Here is a 19,602-nt window from a genome sequence, read left to right on the forward strand (position 1 = left end):
AGGCTTGGTTTTCATGCCTGTGCCAGGCACAGAAGATAACACTTAAGTCCTATAAACACTGGAATTTACACCTTGTATAAAACTGTGATACTCAAAGGGTGAAATATGCAAGGAGAAGGATAGAAATAATTTACTCACCAGCTTATGGGAATGACAAAAAAACTTGAGTTTGAAAAAAGGACTGTCTTTTGAGAAATTTTAAAAATTCAGCCTTGTGCCTTCCTTGCACACTGTCTAAGAGGCACAGGAACCTCGAAGCTAAGAAATTTTTAAAAATTTGATCCTAGGGCAGGTGATAATCTTGATGTCCCTGGCAGAAGGAAACAAACAAACAACAACAACTAGCACCAAAATTCTGTATGTTTCCATAGCTCGGTCTGTATAGCATGTCTACAGAAAGAAGCCCTATTGAAGATGAGCTCAGAAAAAGAATGCATTACAGGCCGGGCGCGGTGGCCCACGCCTGTAATCCTAGCATTCTGGGGAGCCGAGGCAGGAGGATCACTCAAGGTCAGGAGTTCGAGACCAGCCTGAGCAAGAGAGACCCTGTCTCTGCTAAAAATAGAAAGAAATTAGCTGGATAACTAAAAATATATAGAAAAAATTAGTCAGGCATGGTGGTGCATGCCTGTAGTCCCAGCTACTTGGGAGGCTGAGGCAGGAGAATCACTTGAGCCCAGGAGTTTGAGGTTGCTGTGAGACAGGCAAATGCCACCACACTCTAGCCTGAGCAACAGAGTGAGACTCTGTCTCCCCCGCCCCCTCCCAATAAAAAGAATGAGTTACAAAACACACGAGGAAGTAATTCACCTCTCAAGAGTTAGCTGATCAGAAACTTAGAACACAGTAAACTTGAATTAATTAGTAAAATAAAAATGGGGAAATACAATAAGATAGTATGCTTTAAATATTTAAATTCAATTCAAAAACTTGATCTGATGGAAATATTGCAACTATACAAACAAACTAAACACTGTAGAAAATGAATAGAGATCTGAAAAAGCACCAAACAAAATATCTGTATATATTGACTAAAATTAATTAATAATTAATAAGGCTTTATAATATGTATATAATTAAATTCAAAAGCTTTATCTGATGGACATATATAAAATATTGAACTAAAAATTATGTGCACATTCTGTCCAAGTACACAAAGAATATATACAAATAGAGGCTCAACAAATGCTGAAGAATCATTATCATGTGAACAAAATTCTGTGATGACCTATGAACATAATTGGAAATAAGTAACAAGGAGTCAACTTTTAAAGTCCCATATAATTTGAATAATTTTAAAGACTTCCACACTTAAAAAATATAGCATTAAATAGATTATTTAGGAAAGAAGACAACTTGCAAATTAATGAGCTAAGTGTCTAATTCATCAAAGAGAAATAGGACTGGCAAAAAAAGATTTAAAAACTTTGGAAAGATAGTCTACCTTGCCTATCAGGGAAATGGAAAATAAAACAAGAATTAGGAGCTATTTCATACCACCCAGATTTTCAGAAATAGAAAAACATTAGTAAAAATTATTGGTGAAGATCTAGGGAAAGAACACATATAATATCACCAGCTAATAAATTGGCACAACTATTTCAGAGAAGAATTTGGCAATATATTTTAACTTTACAGATGCACAAGCATTTTGACTGAGCAAGTACACTTGTACATATCTTACCCAGAGAAATTCTTGCATGTGTGCATACGGAAACTTGTATTTGATTGCTCATTTGCTTACTGCTTGTAATAATGAGAAGTGCAAAGCAACTAATTGTTTCTCAGGAGGAGAATAGATAAGTCAACCAAAAGAATAAGTAAATTGGCTTCTTGTATTAACACGATAGAATTGTATTAAACACCTAAAAATGAATATACAAGATTTATGTCTATTATCATGAATAAATCTTTCATAATCAACTTTTAGTGATGGTTAAAATGTGATAGTGTGTCTTTATCCTGGCCTTCATGTTAATTTTTTGGGAAGATGGGAGACTCTGCAACAAGGGTTGCATTTCAGAGGAACTCTTATCTGGATCCAGTATTTTTAAATTTAATGAGGGAGGTCAAAGAAAGGTAAGGAAGGTATTATAAAAGCATTAATTGTCCCAACTTAATTTCTAAAATTAACTCTAATTAAAATGTCATTTGGATTTTAGGGGCAGGGAATTTTTTCCAATATTGATCTAAATGAGTAAATGGACTAGAATGGACCCTGCTTTACTTGTTCAACCAAAATTTAAAAAGTACAATAATTAAAACTGCAATATTGGTGTAAAATTAGACTGTCAATGGAAGAAAAATGAAGTCTAGTAACAATAAGTACACATAATAATTAAACATGATTAAAATGCCATATTTAATTAGTGGAAATAAATAGATTATTTGATAAATACTGGGAAACTGGTTAGGCATTTAGAAAATTAATTAATTAGGTTAGATCCAAGCCTGAAATTAGCTCTATCAAACTTCCACTGACCACTAAAAATAAACCTCTTTTCTCTTTTTCTTTAAATGTTTGCATTACCTTTTAGACCACCCTAAAATTAGTATTTCCTGCATAAGATATTTGTTCAACTCCAAACTCATTTAAAAATAGAAGCACATGGCACTCCCTGAGGCAGAAGCATATTACTGTCGATGGTCTTAACAGCCAGGCAACTCTGGACAAACTAATAGGGTAGAAAGGAAGAGGCCAGAAGTAGGCAAAATTTCCCGGGTGATTGAAGTCAGGATCCTTTAGGAGGAGGAGCATAGGAACCCAATGAATGGTGAGCAAAATGTCATCTCAAAAAAAAAAAAAAAAGGCTCCTTGGTGAAAACACTCAAAGGAGACTCACTCTTTCAAAGTCTAGGTCCAAGGCACGGCCCAAGGTCTTTAAGAGCCAAGAGTATTCCTCGGGGGCTAAAAGACCAAAGCACGACTAGGAAGCAGCTCCCTGGAGGGAGGGATTCTGGATCTAGTAAGATTTGTAAGCAGTGCCATTCTAAATTTATCTCCGGCTGGAAGATGGAAGCATGTTTGAACCATTTACCAAGATGGGAAATACAGTCAAAGGAACAGGATAGGGAGTAAAGAGAAATTGAAATGATTAGCTTTCTCTTGTATCCCTGGTGAAATTAAAGTTCCATAAGGCTGAAATCATTGCTTATAATTTCTTCCATCAATGCTACCACACAGTAAGAAATTCAAAGTATATTTACTATTGAGTGTTGCTCTGCAACACCACAAGGACATACGGTGAGGAATAGAGCCTCTAAAATCGACACATTAAAATGGTACAGGGGGCAGAATATGAAGGGTATTACAGGGATTTCAATAAAATATATTCTATGTACTTTATATACCTTTTATATGATATTTTATAATTTTAGTATGCACTAACCAACATCATCACTATGGAATGAAAATTAGCCTCAGTCATAAAGTATCAGCTTCAACACTTTTTATCCTTAGGAATATGACATTGTGGTTTTGGTTTTTACTTTCATCATCGAAGCATACTTTTCTAACTTACTTGTTTGGTTAACAAAAAAATATCAGTGTGAGTAGTACAAAAGCTGTGCTTTTGTAAAAGCACTTTGAAATTTCACATTTTACATTTCCAATCAGTGACTTAGACTCAGTAAATATTTAATACTTATACCCACAGTCAATGCCCACAGTCTTATTAACCTAGTAATTATTTTTCACAATAAAATTATACATAGGCCAATGATTTATAAGTTTGCAATGTGTTCTTCCTTGATTGGGATAATAACTAAAGTTTGTTCTTTAGTAATACCACAAACAGAAGGATTTTTATATGTATATATATTTAATATAAATTTACTATTAATTTAACAAATGGAAAACAAATAATACATAATTCGTCCTTAGAGGGGAAAAATAGAAGAAAAGGAGAAATTGTTTTTATGAGATAGTCAAAATATTTGTGGAAAAAACAGACTATGGATTGCAAGTTAGTTATTACATAAAAGGTCAGAGATAGACTTTCAAAAAGGGTCAGAACAATGTAGATAACATTACACTTAGGTAATGTTTTATATATCAGAAAAACAAAACAGCTTAATTTGTGATACTTATAAACACTTAATCATACTTATATTAATAACTGTCAGGTATTATAAGGTCTTTTGAGAGAGAAACAAAACAGTTCCTCCTCGAGTGGGATTTGAACAGTAAGGAAATTCAGAATTCAGACAGCCAAAATATCTTAAAAAAAATAGACTATTCAATAGAAACAGGATCCTGACTTTTGGTTTCCTATAACTTTATTGTCTCTATTTCATGGCAATCAATCAGTTTTAACCAAATGAGTAATGAGAATGTTGTTCTATAATAGTGCAGTAAGTACAGAACCAGAGTAATTTCCAAACACTGAGGGAAGACTGATTTCAGAATATCTTTCTCTTTTAATCTGAATGAGGTGACCTATTGATATGGTACAGAAACCATTTGTGGTCCACCCATTCATTCCGGCATTTATTTACTCAAATACATGTACTGTGCATGTACTTTCTATTCACTCTATGATCAGTATTGTATGAAGAACACAGACAGGAGTGTGTGGTATAGAATATACATATACCTGTCTGTCTGCCCATCTGTTTCAAAGAGGGAGATACATACACTTATACATATATACACGTACATGTATTTTTTTTGTGTGTATTATTAATTATAACAACTATAATAACACACCATAATTCTATAGCACTTTTCAGTTTGCCAACTGCTTTTATATGCATTACCTTATTTAAGCTCATCAATGATTCTTCATTGGGCATTTTTTGTTATCTCTATTTTGTAGAAGAGAATAATATTCCTATTCTTGTAGATTTACTGTGAGATGATACATGTGGTATCTTATTACAGAATATTAATAATATGTACAAAAGGGGAAGGATTGTGAGTAAAATAAATTTATGCAACATTTGGGTTAAATCAAGTTTAATCAGTTTCTTCAGGATGTCTCTGAGGTTACATTATGCTAATATACCCTGTCAATCTTTAAGAACAGGGATGGAGTGTGCTGCATTTCTCAGACTTACATGACAATAGAACCTTCATTGCTTGGAGTGTTTGATCTGAAGTGTGAACACATTTGGAAACTTTGGTACAGAGATTTTGAGTATGTCGTAGCTTCATTGTTTTCTAGGTGCATTTCCTCTTCTCCAGCAATGCTGGCAACTTGAAATCATATTAATTCCCAGTTTTCTATCTGAAACTCAGAAGTTCTCTTTCAAAGGATTGAGAACATTATGCAATTAAAAGCTAATTTTTGTGCTGCTCACTTTCTAAATGCCTAAATAATTTTTAAACACAAGATGAGGTTGTAGAGATAGTTCAACATCATAATTGGACATTCATATATACTTTATTTCCCCAGTTTTTACAACAAGCAAAGTTTATTGTTATAGTCAAATAAAATATGAAACAATTCTGAGTTTTTAAAATATAATATTTGTTCTTTATGACACAACAGTAAAATCTTGCTCCTAAAACATGGGAATGTTTTCTGTTTTCTAGAAGCCTTTATTAAAACAGAGCATTGGCACCTCTTTTAAAATTGATGGTTTTTGATTTTAATTTTTAAGAACTAACAATAATATAAATTTTTTCTGATGATGACATTTTAAATATTGTGTTGTATAAATTCAGCATAGAGGTTAATTTATTCTCAATGGACCTCCCTGGTCCATTTGGAAAAAACCATATCCAAATAAACATGCAGATGTGCTGGAGATTGAAAATGGATAGGTGAAAAACGATAGAAAGGACAGGAATGTCACTGGTTAGGGTTCTTTATGACTGAGAGTATTAAATTCCCGAAAAGTCCCAAGACTTTTTAAAAACCTTGCTATTGACCCGTCCCACCCCCCCTCAAGATGGGCACACTTATAACTCTGACTCAAACTGCACAAAAGCAAATCAGGTAACCAAAATGTTTGTACCCTACTAATATTCTGAAATAAATAAGTAAATAAATAAATAAATATTAAAAAAATCCTTGCTATTCACGATGTGGTGTAGGAGACCAAAAATACTGACAACACCTGGGAGTTTGTTAAAAAAAAAAAAAAAAAAAAGAAGGGTTTCAGGCTCCACGTCAGACTTTCTGAAGTAGGATTTATATTTAAGGAATATCTTTAGGTGACTCCAGTGCAAACTGAAGTTCAAGGCATTGTCTTAAAAAAAAAAAATTAAGTCTAGGAGTTTCTCACCAGTGTCCATTTTAATGGTTTGAAACCTTCATTTTATGCCTCCCCCCCTCTTTCTTTCTTTATCTCATGTATTCCCAAGCATGAGAATCTACAGGTAAAGGTTATCTTAAAAAGATATCTTAAAAATATTTCTAAAAAGATTTCTAATCCTTTACCTAGAACCTGAAAAGGTAAGGCTAGTAAATTTTACTTTCTGAAGGAAAATATGATGCAGTTATTGAAATAATCAGCTCACAATACCATAAGCCTGGTCATTTTTTTCCTTACATGAGGCTTATAAATGCTAAGCAGTTAGTAACTAGAGAACACTTTAAATCAACCAGCTTTTATGATGTTTTATCCAACAAGGATCAGGAGATTTAAGATTAAAATTGTCAATGAAAATTTGAAAATGATGTCTCAATCATTTTCTTCCCATTCTAAAGCTTTTTTTTTTTTTTTTCAGTGATACAGATACACTTTTAGGCATCTACAGCTTACTAGAGCCAAAGGATAAGAGGTAAAAGAGCTTCTCTCTATTACAAAATACTCTTTGGTTTTTGAAGTAGATCATTTATTTTAAAGTTCAGTTTGTCATAGCCTTAGAAATAAAGATAGTTTTGAGAAAAAATATAAGGTAACATTTCAGCTAAAAAAGGGAGCTACTGACCAACATGCAATCTAGCTGAAGAAACAGTTTGGTAAGTAGAATTGCACTGTTACATAAGGAGCACAGACTTTGTTATAGTGAGTTAAGATGCACTGAAAATTACCACACTCCCATATTTCAGCTAATTGTATTTGACGTCATAATGTCCATGAAGGGTGTGATGACTCATAGAAGTATTTTACTAAATGTTTTATAAATGTTTCTGCATTTATTTTTAAATTTAAAGGTAAAGATGTTTTTTTAGACACTTGTCTTTTCCCCCCCTTTGCCTAGCTAATATTAATATTTTATTGGAGTGGGGATTCTCCATTGTATATAATAATGGAGGGACACAGGGCCCTACTTCCTACCATGGAAGGGTACGATGGAGAAAGCCTCTTCTTGTCCTGGAAGTCAGTATCTGAGCATGTGACTTAAGGTTGGTCAATTGTATTCTCCCTTCAGGGACTATGAATCAGAGGTGAAGGGGAGGTTAAGATTCCCTTACAGAATCTACAAAGACAGAAACATGTTCGGGCCATGCTTGTGAAATGTCACAACCGAGCTTCTTGCACTAGGGAATCTGGGGCTACCTTAGCTCATGTTCTTTTACCAAGTCTTGTTCTCTATTCCTTAATTTTCTGAGTCTGCACATCCTTCTAATAAATTTATGTTTTGCTTTTGCTTGCAAACAAGAATCATGACTGATATAGAAACGTCATCTCTTCACTAGATTTTATTTTTTATTTTATTTTTAAATTTATTTCAGAATATTACAGGGTTAGAAATGTTTGGGTTTAATGAATTGCTTTTGTACAGTTTGAGTCAAACTTATAATTGTGCCCATCATCAGATAGTATGTATTGTACCCGTTAAGTATGATTCTACCTTTCCCTTTCTCCCCCCTCCCACTTTCTCAATTTTTGTTGAGTTTTACTTCCATGTGTGCATGAGAGTGTTGATCGATTAGTTCCAATTTAATAGTGAGTATATGTGTTGTTTAATTTTCCATTCTTGTGATACTTCACTTAAGAAAATGTTTCCAGTTCCATCCGGGTTGTTATAAAATGTATTAGTTCACCATTTTTTTTTTTTTGTATTGCTGAGTAGTGCTCCATGGTATACATATATCACATTTTATTAATCCACTCATATATTGATGGGCATCTTTGTGATTGTGAACTGTGCTGCAATAAACATTCAAGTGCAAGTGTCTTTTTTGATAAAATGGCTTTTTTTTCCTTTGGGTAAATATCTAGTAGTGGGATTACTGGATCAAATGATAGGTCTGCTTTTAGTTCTTTAAGGAATCTCCAAACTATTTTCCACAGAGGTTGTACTAGTTTGCAGTCCCATCAACAGTGTGTAAGTGTTCCCTTCTCTCCAAATCCACACCAGCATCTCATCTATTGTTTTGGGACATTTTTTTTTATTTCAGCATATTATGGGGGTACAAATATTTAGGTTAGGACTCCCAGCACTATGTTGAATAGAAGTGGTAACAGGGGGTAACCTTGTCTAGTTCCAGTTCCAAGCGGGAATGCTTTCAGTTTTTCCCCATTGAGCATAATGTTAGCTGTGGGTTTGTTGTATACAGCATATAATTTTGAAGCATGTGCCATCTATAGCTATTTTCTTAAGAGTTCTTATCATATAAGGGTGCTGAATAAATCAAATGATTCCTCAAACTAAATGACAAAGGGGACACAAGTTATCAAAAATCTGTGGGATTCAGCAAAAGAAGTTCTAAGAGGAAAATTCTTAGCCTTAAATTCCTATATTAAAAAGACAGACAGATCATAAATCAATAATATAGTGAATCATCTCAAGGAATTAGAAAAGGAAGAGCAAACCAATTCCAAACCCAGTAAAAGAAAAGAAATCACTAAGGTCAGAGCAGAACTAAATGAAATCGATAATAAAAGAATTATACAGACAATTAATGAAATGAAAAATTGGTTCTTTGAAAACAAAACTGATAGACCTCTCACTAGATTAACCAGAAACAGAAAAGAAAGGACCCTAATAAGTTAAATCAGAAATGAAAACAAGATATTATAATTGATACCACAGAAATACAAAATATTACCTCTGAATGCTATAAAAATCTCTATGAACATAAACTTGAAAACATTGAGGAAACGGACAAATTCTTGGAAATACACAACTTTCCTAGGATCAGTCAGGAAGAAATAGAACTCCTGAATAGACCAATATGGATTAACAAAATTGAAGCAGCAATAAAAAATCTAGCAACAACAAAAAGTCCTGGACCAGATGGTTTCACAAAGGAATTTTACCAGACCTACAAAAAAGACTTGGTACTCACACATAGAAATTATTTCATAACATTGAAAAGGAAGGAATTCTCCCCAACTCATCCTATGAAGCCAGTATCACCATGATACCAAAGCCAGTAAAAGGGTACAACAAAATGAAAACTACAGACCAATATCTCTTATGAATATAGATGCAAAAATTCTCAATAAAATTCTAGCAAAATGAATTCAGCTGCACATCAAAAAAATAATCCACCATGACCAAGTAGGCTTCATCCCAGGCATGGAAGGATGGTTCAACATACGTAAATCCATAAATGTGATTCACCACAAAAACAGAAGCAAAAACAAAGAACATATGATTGTTCAATATATGCAGAAAAAGCATCTTCACTATATTTGAATAGTATTGCTATTTCAGTTCTACATTGCTCATTGATGTAAGTTTGAGCAGGTGGCTGCAGTTTCCAAATGGCTTCCAAATTAGTGATAAGAGCAGAGGTGGTGGTGGTAGTGGTGGTAATGGTGGTAGTTAAGGACATGTTATATACTGGACACTATGTGAGGTGAGTACTTATGAGGGTCAGTGCCATCACACCCATTTTACAGATGAGAAAATTGAGATTATTTAATGAAAAGCCACACACTGAGGCCATCTTGGTCAAAATAACAAGCCTAGTGAATACATAAAGCAGGATTCCAACCTGAATCTTTTGAGCTTAAAATCAGAGCTCTTATTAGGATCCTAATGGAATTCCTTAAGGACTAACTGAATAATACTACTTGAATATTATAGTTGTCATCAATTGAACTTCATAAGTGATAATTTAAAACAGTATGTACCTATATTGATTGAGATATAAGAAAACATACAAGGTCTTCTTATGCATTTTTAGTTGGGTATTTATTGAAGTCTTCTGATAGTAAACAAATAAAGCTCTCTCTCACTTCCCACAAAGAGATCATTCTGAAACATTTCTTTGCAGCCAAAACAAAAATTAAATTTCAAAAAGCACTCTCAGAGTCAGTTGTAACATATATTTTTAATACAGTGTTGAATCTTATCCTTGAAGCCTTATATCTAAATTCCATAAAAATTTGATATATTCCAACAAGCTTGTAGGGTAGATATAGGACCTGTCTCCTATATTAGCCTTGAAAGGAAATTCTCCTGTGTGTGCAATTGTGAGCCTATGTAAAAATTACTACATTTTCAGAGGCTGACTTTCAAATCAAAAGTTTGTACAGATAAATTATTCTGAAGATAAACAAAAGCTTATAATTTGTTGTTGGGCTCCACAACTAAACTCTGATGGCAATACTTTTTAAGCTATTTCTTAATAAACTTTTCATGTAAAATAATAAGTATTCACTAGTCATAGCTCACAGTACTTTGGTTCTTCAGAAGAATTGTCATAATACAATGAAAACAGTTATAATATCTAATATTTATTGAGCAGTTACTAGGTGCCAGATACCATTCTAAATGCTTTATATATGTTGCCTAATTTAATACTGGCAACCCCAGTGAGGTAGGCACTATTACTAATGACATTTTAGAGATATTGAAAATGAAGTAGAACAAATCATCTGCCCCTGTTTCATGATGTTCTATATTCAAAAGATTTCTGCTCAAGAGAGAACTTTATGCCTCACTGTAGCCTTAGAATGAAGTCTAAACTCTAAAGCTTAGCATGAATAGTATTTAAATATCTGGTGCCTGCCTACCTAACCTTTTAGCCTCATTACTCTATTAGCACCCACCCCCCGATCCCACCCTCATTCACTCTTTACACTAGTTTTATGGAACTGCTTAATATAGTTATGTCCCTGCCGTCATGAATGCTCTTTCCTCAGTACTTAAACAGACAAGACCTATTCATCCTTTAAAACTCAGGTCCTTTCTGAAAAGACTTTGCTGATATTCTAAACAGATCTAGTGTTACCCCTGTGTACACATTCTTGTTATAAACCATATTATATTGTAATATACTCACTGAATTGTTTGTCTATTTTCCCCACTAGATTTTAAGCTCCATGATATTAAACACATATTTGTTTTGGTATCACCAGTTCCTAACACAAGACCAAGCATGTAATGGACACTTAAAAAATATTTTTTGAATGAATGACCATATCATCATTCATTTGAATGAATGATCACTTAAGTGATCACCCTGTTTGTTCGTCTCCTCTCTGTCTTCCTTAGAAGAGTTTGCTAAATATCCATTCCCTATAATTTCATAATATTCAAAGTTATTAGAATGAGTTCTAGACAAGAAATTAGGGAATTTAGGTTCTTGTACCATGACTGCTATTTAGTCATTTAATACCTTGAACATTGATTTACTCAAAAAAATTTTTTTCTGCATTTGTCATATGCCAGAGATTGTACACCACAGTGGAGATACAGCAGTGGATAAAATAGACAACAACTCCTCCCATCATGGAGCATATATAACCTAGAGCCAGATTTCTCTTCATTAAAATCAAAGAGTTGTACGAAGGTCCTCCTAGGTCTAAAACAAATAATAAACCAAACTGCAAAATTCCTTAATATTCCTTAAAATACGATATAGAAATACATAAAAATATTAAGTAAAGATAACGCCAGGCAAATCTTTTCATAACCAGCCTCTGATATAGCAAGTCTACAAGTATTAATTCTTCCTTCCAAAAATAAAGATATCTTACAAAGAAATGACACTCTAGTATCTTTTAAAGATTAACTCTGATTTGGTCTGATACAAAATGTTGTAACTCTCTCTAGTTGTAAATACTGGGTAAGCAAATAACAAAAGAAAAAAATCATTTCTAGGCCATTAACAGCGATTAGAAAGGAATTTTATTCTCAGGGATGAAGACTGTGTTTTATACATCTAATGTTAACAAAAAACATGAAGAACAACGTGTTCTGTAGCCAAACTTTATTTGTGTGATGAATTTTTTGATTCATGGCAATTGGACCAAAAAAGGTAAACCATTATTAGTAGAGAAATTACAAAGTAAAAACTAAATTAGCCTACACTTCCAGCTGCTTCATTATAAAGCTAGGAAGGGAAGGTCATAATTATTTAATTTGTGTTCAGATTTCAGCTGGAGAATGTTTTAAATGAACAAATGACGCAAGTAGTTTTAAGACAAGGGGAAATCCTAGTAGCCAATCCCATAGCATGCTACCTTCCTAGTCATATCCTAAGAGGGGTTTGGACAGGAAATGTAGTTCTCCAAAGATAAATGTTCAGTTATTCTTATCATAACTGAATAAAACATATTAATTTCTTGACATGCCATGATCATAGAATGTACTTCCTGGCACACCCTCAAGCTAGTTGGTGTTGGGTAGTTGTAACTGATGATTGATGTGGACACTGAGCTATAATGAGAAGAAAAATATTTATATATGGAGCACACATTATTGGCATTGTTTTTTCAGGAAAGTCATAAATCATAGAACCTGAAATAGACTTTCAAATTGTGTGGTGAGCTTTATTATGTTGTAGATGAGAAAACTGAGACCCAGGCAGGTGAACAAAGTTATTGCAAATCTGACAGTGGGTTGGTGATGGAACCAAGATGATAGGAGGGGTCTGTTGCCTCCAGCCCAATGCTCTTCCTGCCACTGCATCATGCCAACCGTCTTGGTGGGGCTGGGTTCCAGCTTACAACCTCCCTTCCATTACATTGAACCGTAACACCAGGACCAAGAGTATGAGTCAGGGGGTGATACAGAGGCAGTTCAGGTGGTTGGCTCCTTTTTCGTTGGCAAATAAATACCTCTGTATGTTTGCGGAAAGAAAAACAACAGCTAGATTGTATCTCTGCAGCAGGGTTGACATGCTGGAAATAAAATAAAAAACATTCCTCATATAACTAAATTTGAGAGCGTGAATAAGCTAAATTTCCCCATCTGGAGACTCTTAGACTAGACAAGCCTTACAAATTAATATGAGTATATAGGTCTGGGGCCTGAAGGAAATTAGGTCAGCCCTAAAAAGGAATCAGGTGCTGACCACAAGTCAGAATTTTAATATGCACTCAAAACAAAGGGCAGAGAGCTAATGCTGTAATTCACTGAACACCATCGGGGCAATGCCATAGTATGTGATGAGGAAGCCTTCAAGACAAAGTCACAGAGAAGGAAAAATACTGAAGGATGGAAAACGTTTTAATCCATGTGTAACCCATACTTTCATTCTCCTTTTAACCTTTTCTCTCTTTCTCATCTGATTTCATTGATCTAGTATATTTTTGCTTTCACTCTGCAGTTTTATTTCCCCCTTTCCTTTGTTTTTCAGAATTGAGACCCACTGCAGGCATCGAAAAAGCGCTTTGAAAAGAAAGATAAGAAGACTATTCTGAGTTGAAAATTATCAGAACACATCAGTTGCTTTGTGTAGCTCAGGAATAAAATTGAGATGTGTAGGGGTATTTTTAAGAAACTGGACAGAAGATTATTTTCTTGAACCTGCTTCCTTAAGGTCTCCTGCTCATCCTCCAGTGATGCCCTTTGAAGGCTCTGTATGGGCCCTATGGTGAGAGAGTGGCGTTTATGAGAGCCAACGTAGGGTGTCCAAATGCATTCTGACACTAAGTGCTGGTATGAAAAGTTTGGGCATTTCTTTCTCTTGGGAGTCTCCTGTGACTTTATTACTGTGCAAAGGTCTGAGTTTCTTTCAAAAGTTCAAGATTGATTTTTGGTAGAGAAGATAAGTGAAGAATTTTCTAGCCAACTAAGAAGTAGATTCTTTTGATTAAATGGTAGATTAAGGAAAAAAAAATATTCCACATAGGGTACTATGACAGTTCCCTAACGGGTATGACTGTGAGAAGAATGCAGATATTTTAGGACAGAGGGTTATAGTCTTGAGAATTTTCGTTTTCTATAAATTTCCTGTGGTTGACATAAGTTTAAAAATGTGTTCATGTGCATAGTGTTTCAGATTCATTTATGCAGAATTATGTAACAGTTGGAAAGTCTCTCTTAAACTTCCATGTATTATGGGGACACAAACTTTTATAAATTATATTAGTAAATATCCAGCCCTTTCCATCATCACACATTCTCTAAGTGTGCTAAATGTGGAGAGTGTGCTATTAAGACAGCTTTTTCTGTCTCTTGTAAAGGGAAGAATGGTAGGGATATCTTTTCTATTAACACATCACCTCAAATACAAGTGATCTTTTCCTTATGACTTAAAATACTGTAGTGTGGGCGACAGGCCAGTTACCCAGTGATTTGCCATTATGATCCCTGCATCATAACATGTCAAGATGAGATCACACATTATTTATTTAACCACTTCTATCGCTTTGCAGGTCATTTTGAACAGTTACTTTAACTTGAAAGTTAAACCCATCAATCTTTGGAAACATAGGTAGTTACAGAACACTTTTTTGAAAGGAATTGCTTGTATCATGGATGCAGATAAATAAATGAAGCAAATTGACAGTAAGAAGGAATATAGTTACAGACTCATCTCTCACCTCTTCCAAATTCTAAACAATCTTCCTTTTCAACATAAAAAATGGAAAATGTGACAAACTTACCAACTTCCCACTTCAGAAGGCTGTTGTCTTCCCTCTCCATTTTTCCAATGACATACCAAATACATGCCATCCAGTGTGCAAGGAGCGCAAACATGGACATGAGCAGAGTCAGGACGATTGTGCTATGTTGGGAATAACGGTCCAACTTCTGCAGGAGACGCAAGAGACGCAGCAGCCGTACCGTCTTTAGAAGATGCACGAGAGACACCTGTGGCAGGAGACACAGCAGCACAACTTGGTGCGTGGGTTAAACTCATGCCACAACATTAACTTACATCCAATTTGAAAAGTCCTTGAAATTAAGTATAATGATTTCAATACCATGGTCACTTTAATGACTGCATATTGTATCAGGATGTGATAGGATAAGGGAGGCTAGGATACAAGAAAGGATAAGGAAGATAATTTCTTTTAGTAAATAGTTACTTTACTTAATTAGAATTTATCTTGTTCTCTAACTATTTGATTTCATACAATTTTATACATTCTGATACACGACTGAAACACATTATGGTATCAGGATTGCATACAAGATGCCTCTACCCCCTTACACACATTTTCTTTCAACACTACTTCACCTTCCCCAAGTAAGGGAGTTGCTTTATAACAATAATTCATATAAATTGAAGTAAAAGCTTGGAAATTGGTAATTGGTAATAAAAATAACTTAGGGTTTATTTTTTAAAATGGGCAGAACCACCAAACTTGAATAAGTTCTGCTCACAAGTACTGGTAGTACCTCCTTCATCATCTTGCATCTAACATTATCAGTGGACACAGAAAACATTTGCCTAAAGCATATACATTCTGAGCTCACTCTCAAACATGCTTAAGGAATTGAAATGATAGCAAACAGTTTTGAGAAATCTCCTAGGTCCTGCCTTTGCATGTGCTACAGCAGTAAGGCTTGTAGCTAAGGGGTTATTTTCCTTACTTCAGGGTCCAACTAAAAAATGTGCACCATTGGTGTCCAACAGAATGGTCAGTATCATTAAGGGGTGCACATAACACACACTCTTTTCATACCCTCAAAGAACCTCAGAGAACATTCTAAAATAGAAAAGACAAATAAAACATTAACTCTTATGAAAGTAGAGCTTGATAAATTGCTTGACTTTGCCTCACTTCTTTGTGGAAACCATAAATAGAGACGAAGGAGGTGATTTGTATGGCTAGAACTAATTACACTCTTTCCTTTACAAACATAATTACAAACAAGGTCAGCATCTTTTGGAAGTTTACCTTTGTATTTAGCCAGAGTCAGGTGACTTCTAATTCCTCCCCTGCTAGCCATCTCCCCTTATCTCTAAGAAAACATATCTAGAAGGGTGCCTGAGACTTAGTAAGTGCTCAATAAATATTTGTTAAATAAGTGAATGGATAAATTATTAAGACACAAATATCTCAAGCTCAGCATAGATATAGGTATTCAATAACATTGTATTCAACTATTATCTTGTGAATTATCCTATACACAAATACAATAAAATCGTAAGGGCGTTTCAGTTACTTAACAGGTATCTAGTTGTGCTCTTTTATTTCTTTTTGTCTTTCTTCTGAGTCAAATTTTACTTTCTTCTCTATCACAGCCAAGTCTCTTCTATGATTTCTCAAGCTATTGGCTAGCTAGATGATCACAGGCAAAGATTTTGCAATCTCTACTCTGTCGTTCAGAGAACATTCTGAGGATGGAGTTTATTTTATGAACATTCTGAGAATGGAGATGAATTTGATAGGTGATAATTTTGTAAGTAAAATGAGACCTGGAACAGAAGTCCCAAATAGAGGACTCCATCTGCTCACATCATACTGATGCAGTTTCCCCATTTTCTCTGACCAGGAAGGGGATATCGGAGGGAAGAATGTAGAGCTGCCCTTACATGAGAGCAAGGGTCATTTGGAAAGATAAGGAACATGAACTTGGGTGACCAGATGAGGCAGCCCTGGTGATTTTGCTGGCACATTTTTTTTTTTTAAATTATACTTGCTCCTATCAGAGTCCACATCTTTCTGCTATAAATGTAAATTTTGGCTCTTGCTGAATGACAGAAGAAAGAAGCATATTTGACTTAGATTGAAATGTATACGTGACAAAAAGAGAGGCTTCTTTTTACTCCTGGATTGCTGTTCTGAATTGGTCACTGATATGGCTGCAAAACCCCCTATCAAGTAGCAGTTGCCCCATTTACCTGGTGGATATGACCACCTCCTGGCTACCAACTAGGGAAGAGATGGTGGGGGGGTTGCTAACTAACATGAACTGCTGTTTTCCTAGGTGTCAGACACTTAGCAAAGCACCTGACAAAAATATTATGTTTTTAGGCCCCTCAAAAACCATGTAGGAATTTTTCATGCCCATTTTAGGCCTGTTTTGATGTTAACTTCCCCAAGGAAGTTGCTCAGAGGGTAAGTGATAAAACTTGCATTCATACTTTTGCCTTTTCTACTCATCACACTTTCTATGTCTTATTCATAATTTTATCTTTTATAGTGCTTTTCATAGTGACATACATAGTAGATATCAATAAATAAGTGTGTGAACTGTACTTAGAACAATTACTGTGAGCAATTGTGAGCAGAGCCAAAGCCAAAGCATACAGTACATTTTTCCATAGCTGTAATACAGTTTTGAATGTCATCTATGGAGATGCACTAACTGGACACATTTTAGATCTGGAAAACAAACATCTTTGGTTATTTATTTATTTATTTATTTAGGTAAGTTTTTACTGCATAACTCAGAAGCTTTCCTCATAACTTATGTTTTCCAGAGAAGGCAATATAATATTTTGAACAAGCTTTTCTGTTCAAATAGAATATTTCATCCTGACTAACTTATTGGAGGGGCATAACACATTTATGTGTCAACTTTTTAAATGCTCATATGCTCACTCCTGTGAAAAGCAGAGAAGTATCACCAATAAAAGAGAGATTCCTTCCTCTTTTTCTTTGTTCTTGACACAGATGTGATCTATACCTTGTATTTTTATAAAGCATTTGTGTCAGATTTCTTAAGACAGAATGATGACAAGAAAGCAGGAGAGTAGTGAAAGTGTACAAGTATTTGAAATTCATAAAAACATGAGAATTAGACTTTAAAAAAATTCTTTATCCATCATGTTAATTTTAGGCAATGAGGATGTTAATGATATATAAATATATGCTATATCTATCTCTATCATATTTTGAATTATTCTATTTGCTCAGTAGCCAAAGAAAAATGGAACATAGAAAATTATGTTAGTATTTAGTAACAAAGCAGCAAATTAATTTAAAATTCTATTAAACATCACTTATTTAACACTTCGCCAGGAGAATTTGGAAATTTTTTTTAACCTTTTGTGAATTACTTACTTTGGATTTCTTTTCCAGTCTTGCGAAAGCCTTGTTTTAAGTCATTATACTTTCATTATAGTACATTTATCTAGTCAAACTTAATCTTAGAAAGCACTTTAGAAAACCTGGAAAACAATTCAATGTAGCACTGATTGATATACACTAGATTTTTTCCAGGAGCTTTCCTTTCAGTTGAATCATAAACCTTTTAAAGAAGTTGACATTCTCAACCTCCCGACTTAAAACAAAAAAAGAAAGAAAAAGAAAGGAAAAATACTATTGTACAGGCAATTAACAAATGCACAAGTCTGTACTAATGAGTCAGGATCAGAGTTCTATGTTCATTTTGAAGTCAATAATAACTGTATTTGAAACATCTGATTACTTTAATATTGAAAACTATTCCACTAAATTTTTGAGAAAGAATATAATTTTTATGGAGAGTTCTCAATTGACTAGGAAATTTATTTAATTTGAACTAATGTTTAGTAAATTTTTACATGCTAAAATTGGTTACTCTAGTGGAAAATTGCATAATGGTCCACACAAATGGCCTCCCTAAAAGTTTCTCTATAAGGAAGCACTTAATACTTATAAAAATATCAACCATTAAATAGTAAAAATACCTACTACTACAAGTGGGCGTACTTTTTTTCCTGTGAGGGGACATGGGGATGAGAGATTTAGAGCAAGAAAGAGAAGAAGGTACCAGTATTAATGCAAATTCAAGAGAATTCTCAAATTTTATGTTAGTTGTGTCATTTAGGTTTCTGTCCCATCTAATATGTTTACAAGGATTTTAATAAGTGGTTGAATTCCCTTATTTTAATTTTGGAATTTCTTTCTATCTTGATCAGTCTTCAGTTGGTTTTGCCAACAAATAATGAAATACTTGAGAAGTAGAGAGTTAAAGATCATAAAAGGAGAAAAAATGTTCAAAGTCTCCACCAAATTCTTGGGGCAATTATCTGCCTAGGTAATATAAAGTGATGCTTAAATTCTTATTAAAGGATTTGTTTAGTGAATTAGTATTTACAAAAATTTAGGCTTTTTGTATTTCCTAGTTCTGGGCATTTTTTAAATAAGTGGAAACAGGGAATGGAAATTTGATTCCAAAGGAAGTAACTTCCTCAACTGGAGAATCTTGACTATGTATCACTGGGCCCCTGAGCATCTTTATTAAAGAAGGCACAAAACCCTGAAAGCACATATTGCCACAAACATTTAAAACCTCAACATGTAAAATACAAACCAACTTTAAAGGCCATGTGGAAGGGAGCTCCTTACTCACCACTGTGACGTTGAAAGCATACAGGAGGTCAAAAGGTAGGGCAGCGATTAAGTCGATGATGAACCAGGTTGTGACATAGTGGATGCAAATTGATCTTGCTTCAAAGATAACTTGGCCAGACTTGCTGACGTAAGTTGTTCGGAAATTTAAGATAATATCTGCTTGGGAATAAAAGATTGAGAAAGAAAGGGAAGAGAGGGAGAAGAAAAAGGAACGAAGGAAAGACAAGAAAAGAAAGAAGACAGATAGGCAAGCAGGCAGGGAGGAAGGGAGGAAGAAAATTGTAT

At 34.3% G+C, this 19,602-nt stretch overlaps 1 protein-coding gene across 1 annotated transcript in view; it reads right to left on the reverse strand.

Annotated features, from left to right (window-relative positions):
• Nucleotides 1–19,602, reverse strand: part of KCNH8 (potassium voltage-gated channel subfamily H member 8) — a 347,364-nt gene that overhangs the window by 103,506 nt on the left and 224,256 nt on the right. Inside the window, exons 6-7 of the mRNA XM_045555829.1 lie at nt 19,316–19,473; nt 14,689–14,896 (exon numbers count right to left, since the gene is read on the reverse strand). Of these exons, the coding sequence (XP_045411785.1) occupies nt 14,689–14,896; nt 19,316–19,473 (366 nt within the window). The remainder of the gene's footprint in view (nt 1–14,688; nt 14,897–19,315; nt 19,474–19,602) is intronic.

The sequence above is a fragment of the Lemur catta genome, chromosome 1 (genome assembly GCF_020740605.2).
Source record: "Lemur catta isolate mLemCat1 chromosome 1, mLemCat1.pri, whole genome shotgun sequence".
Lineage (NCBI taxonomy): Eukaryota > Metazoa > Chordata > Mammalia > Primates > Lemuridae > Lemur > Lemur catta.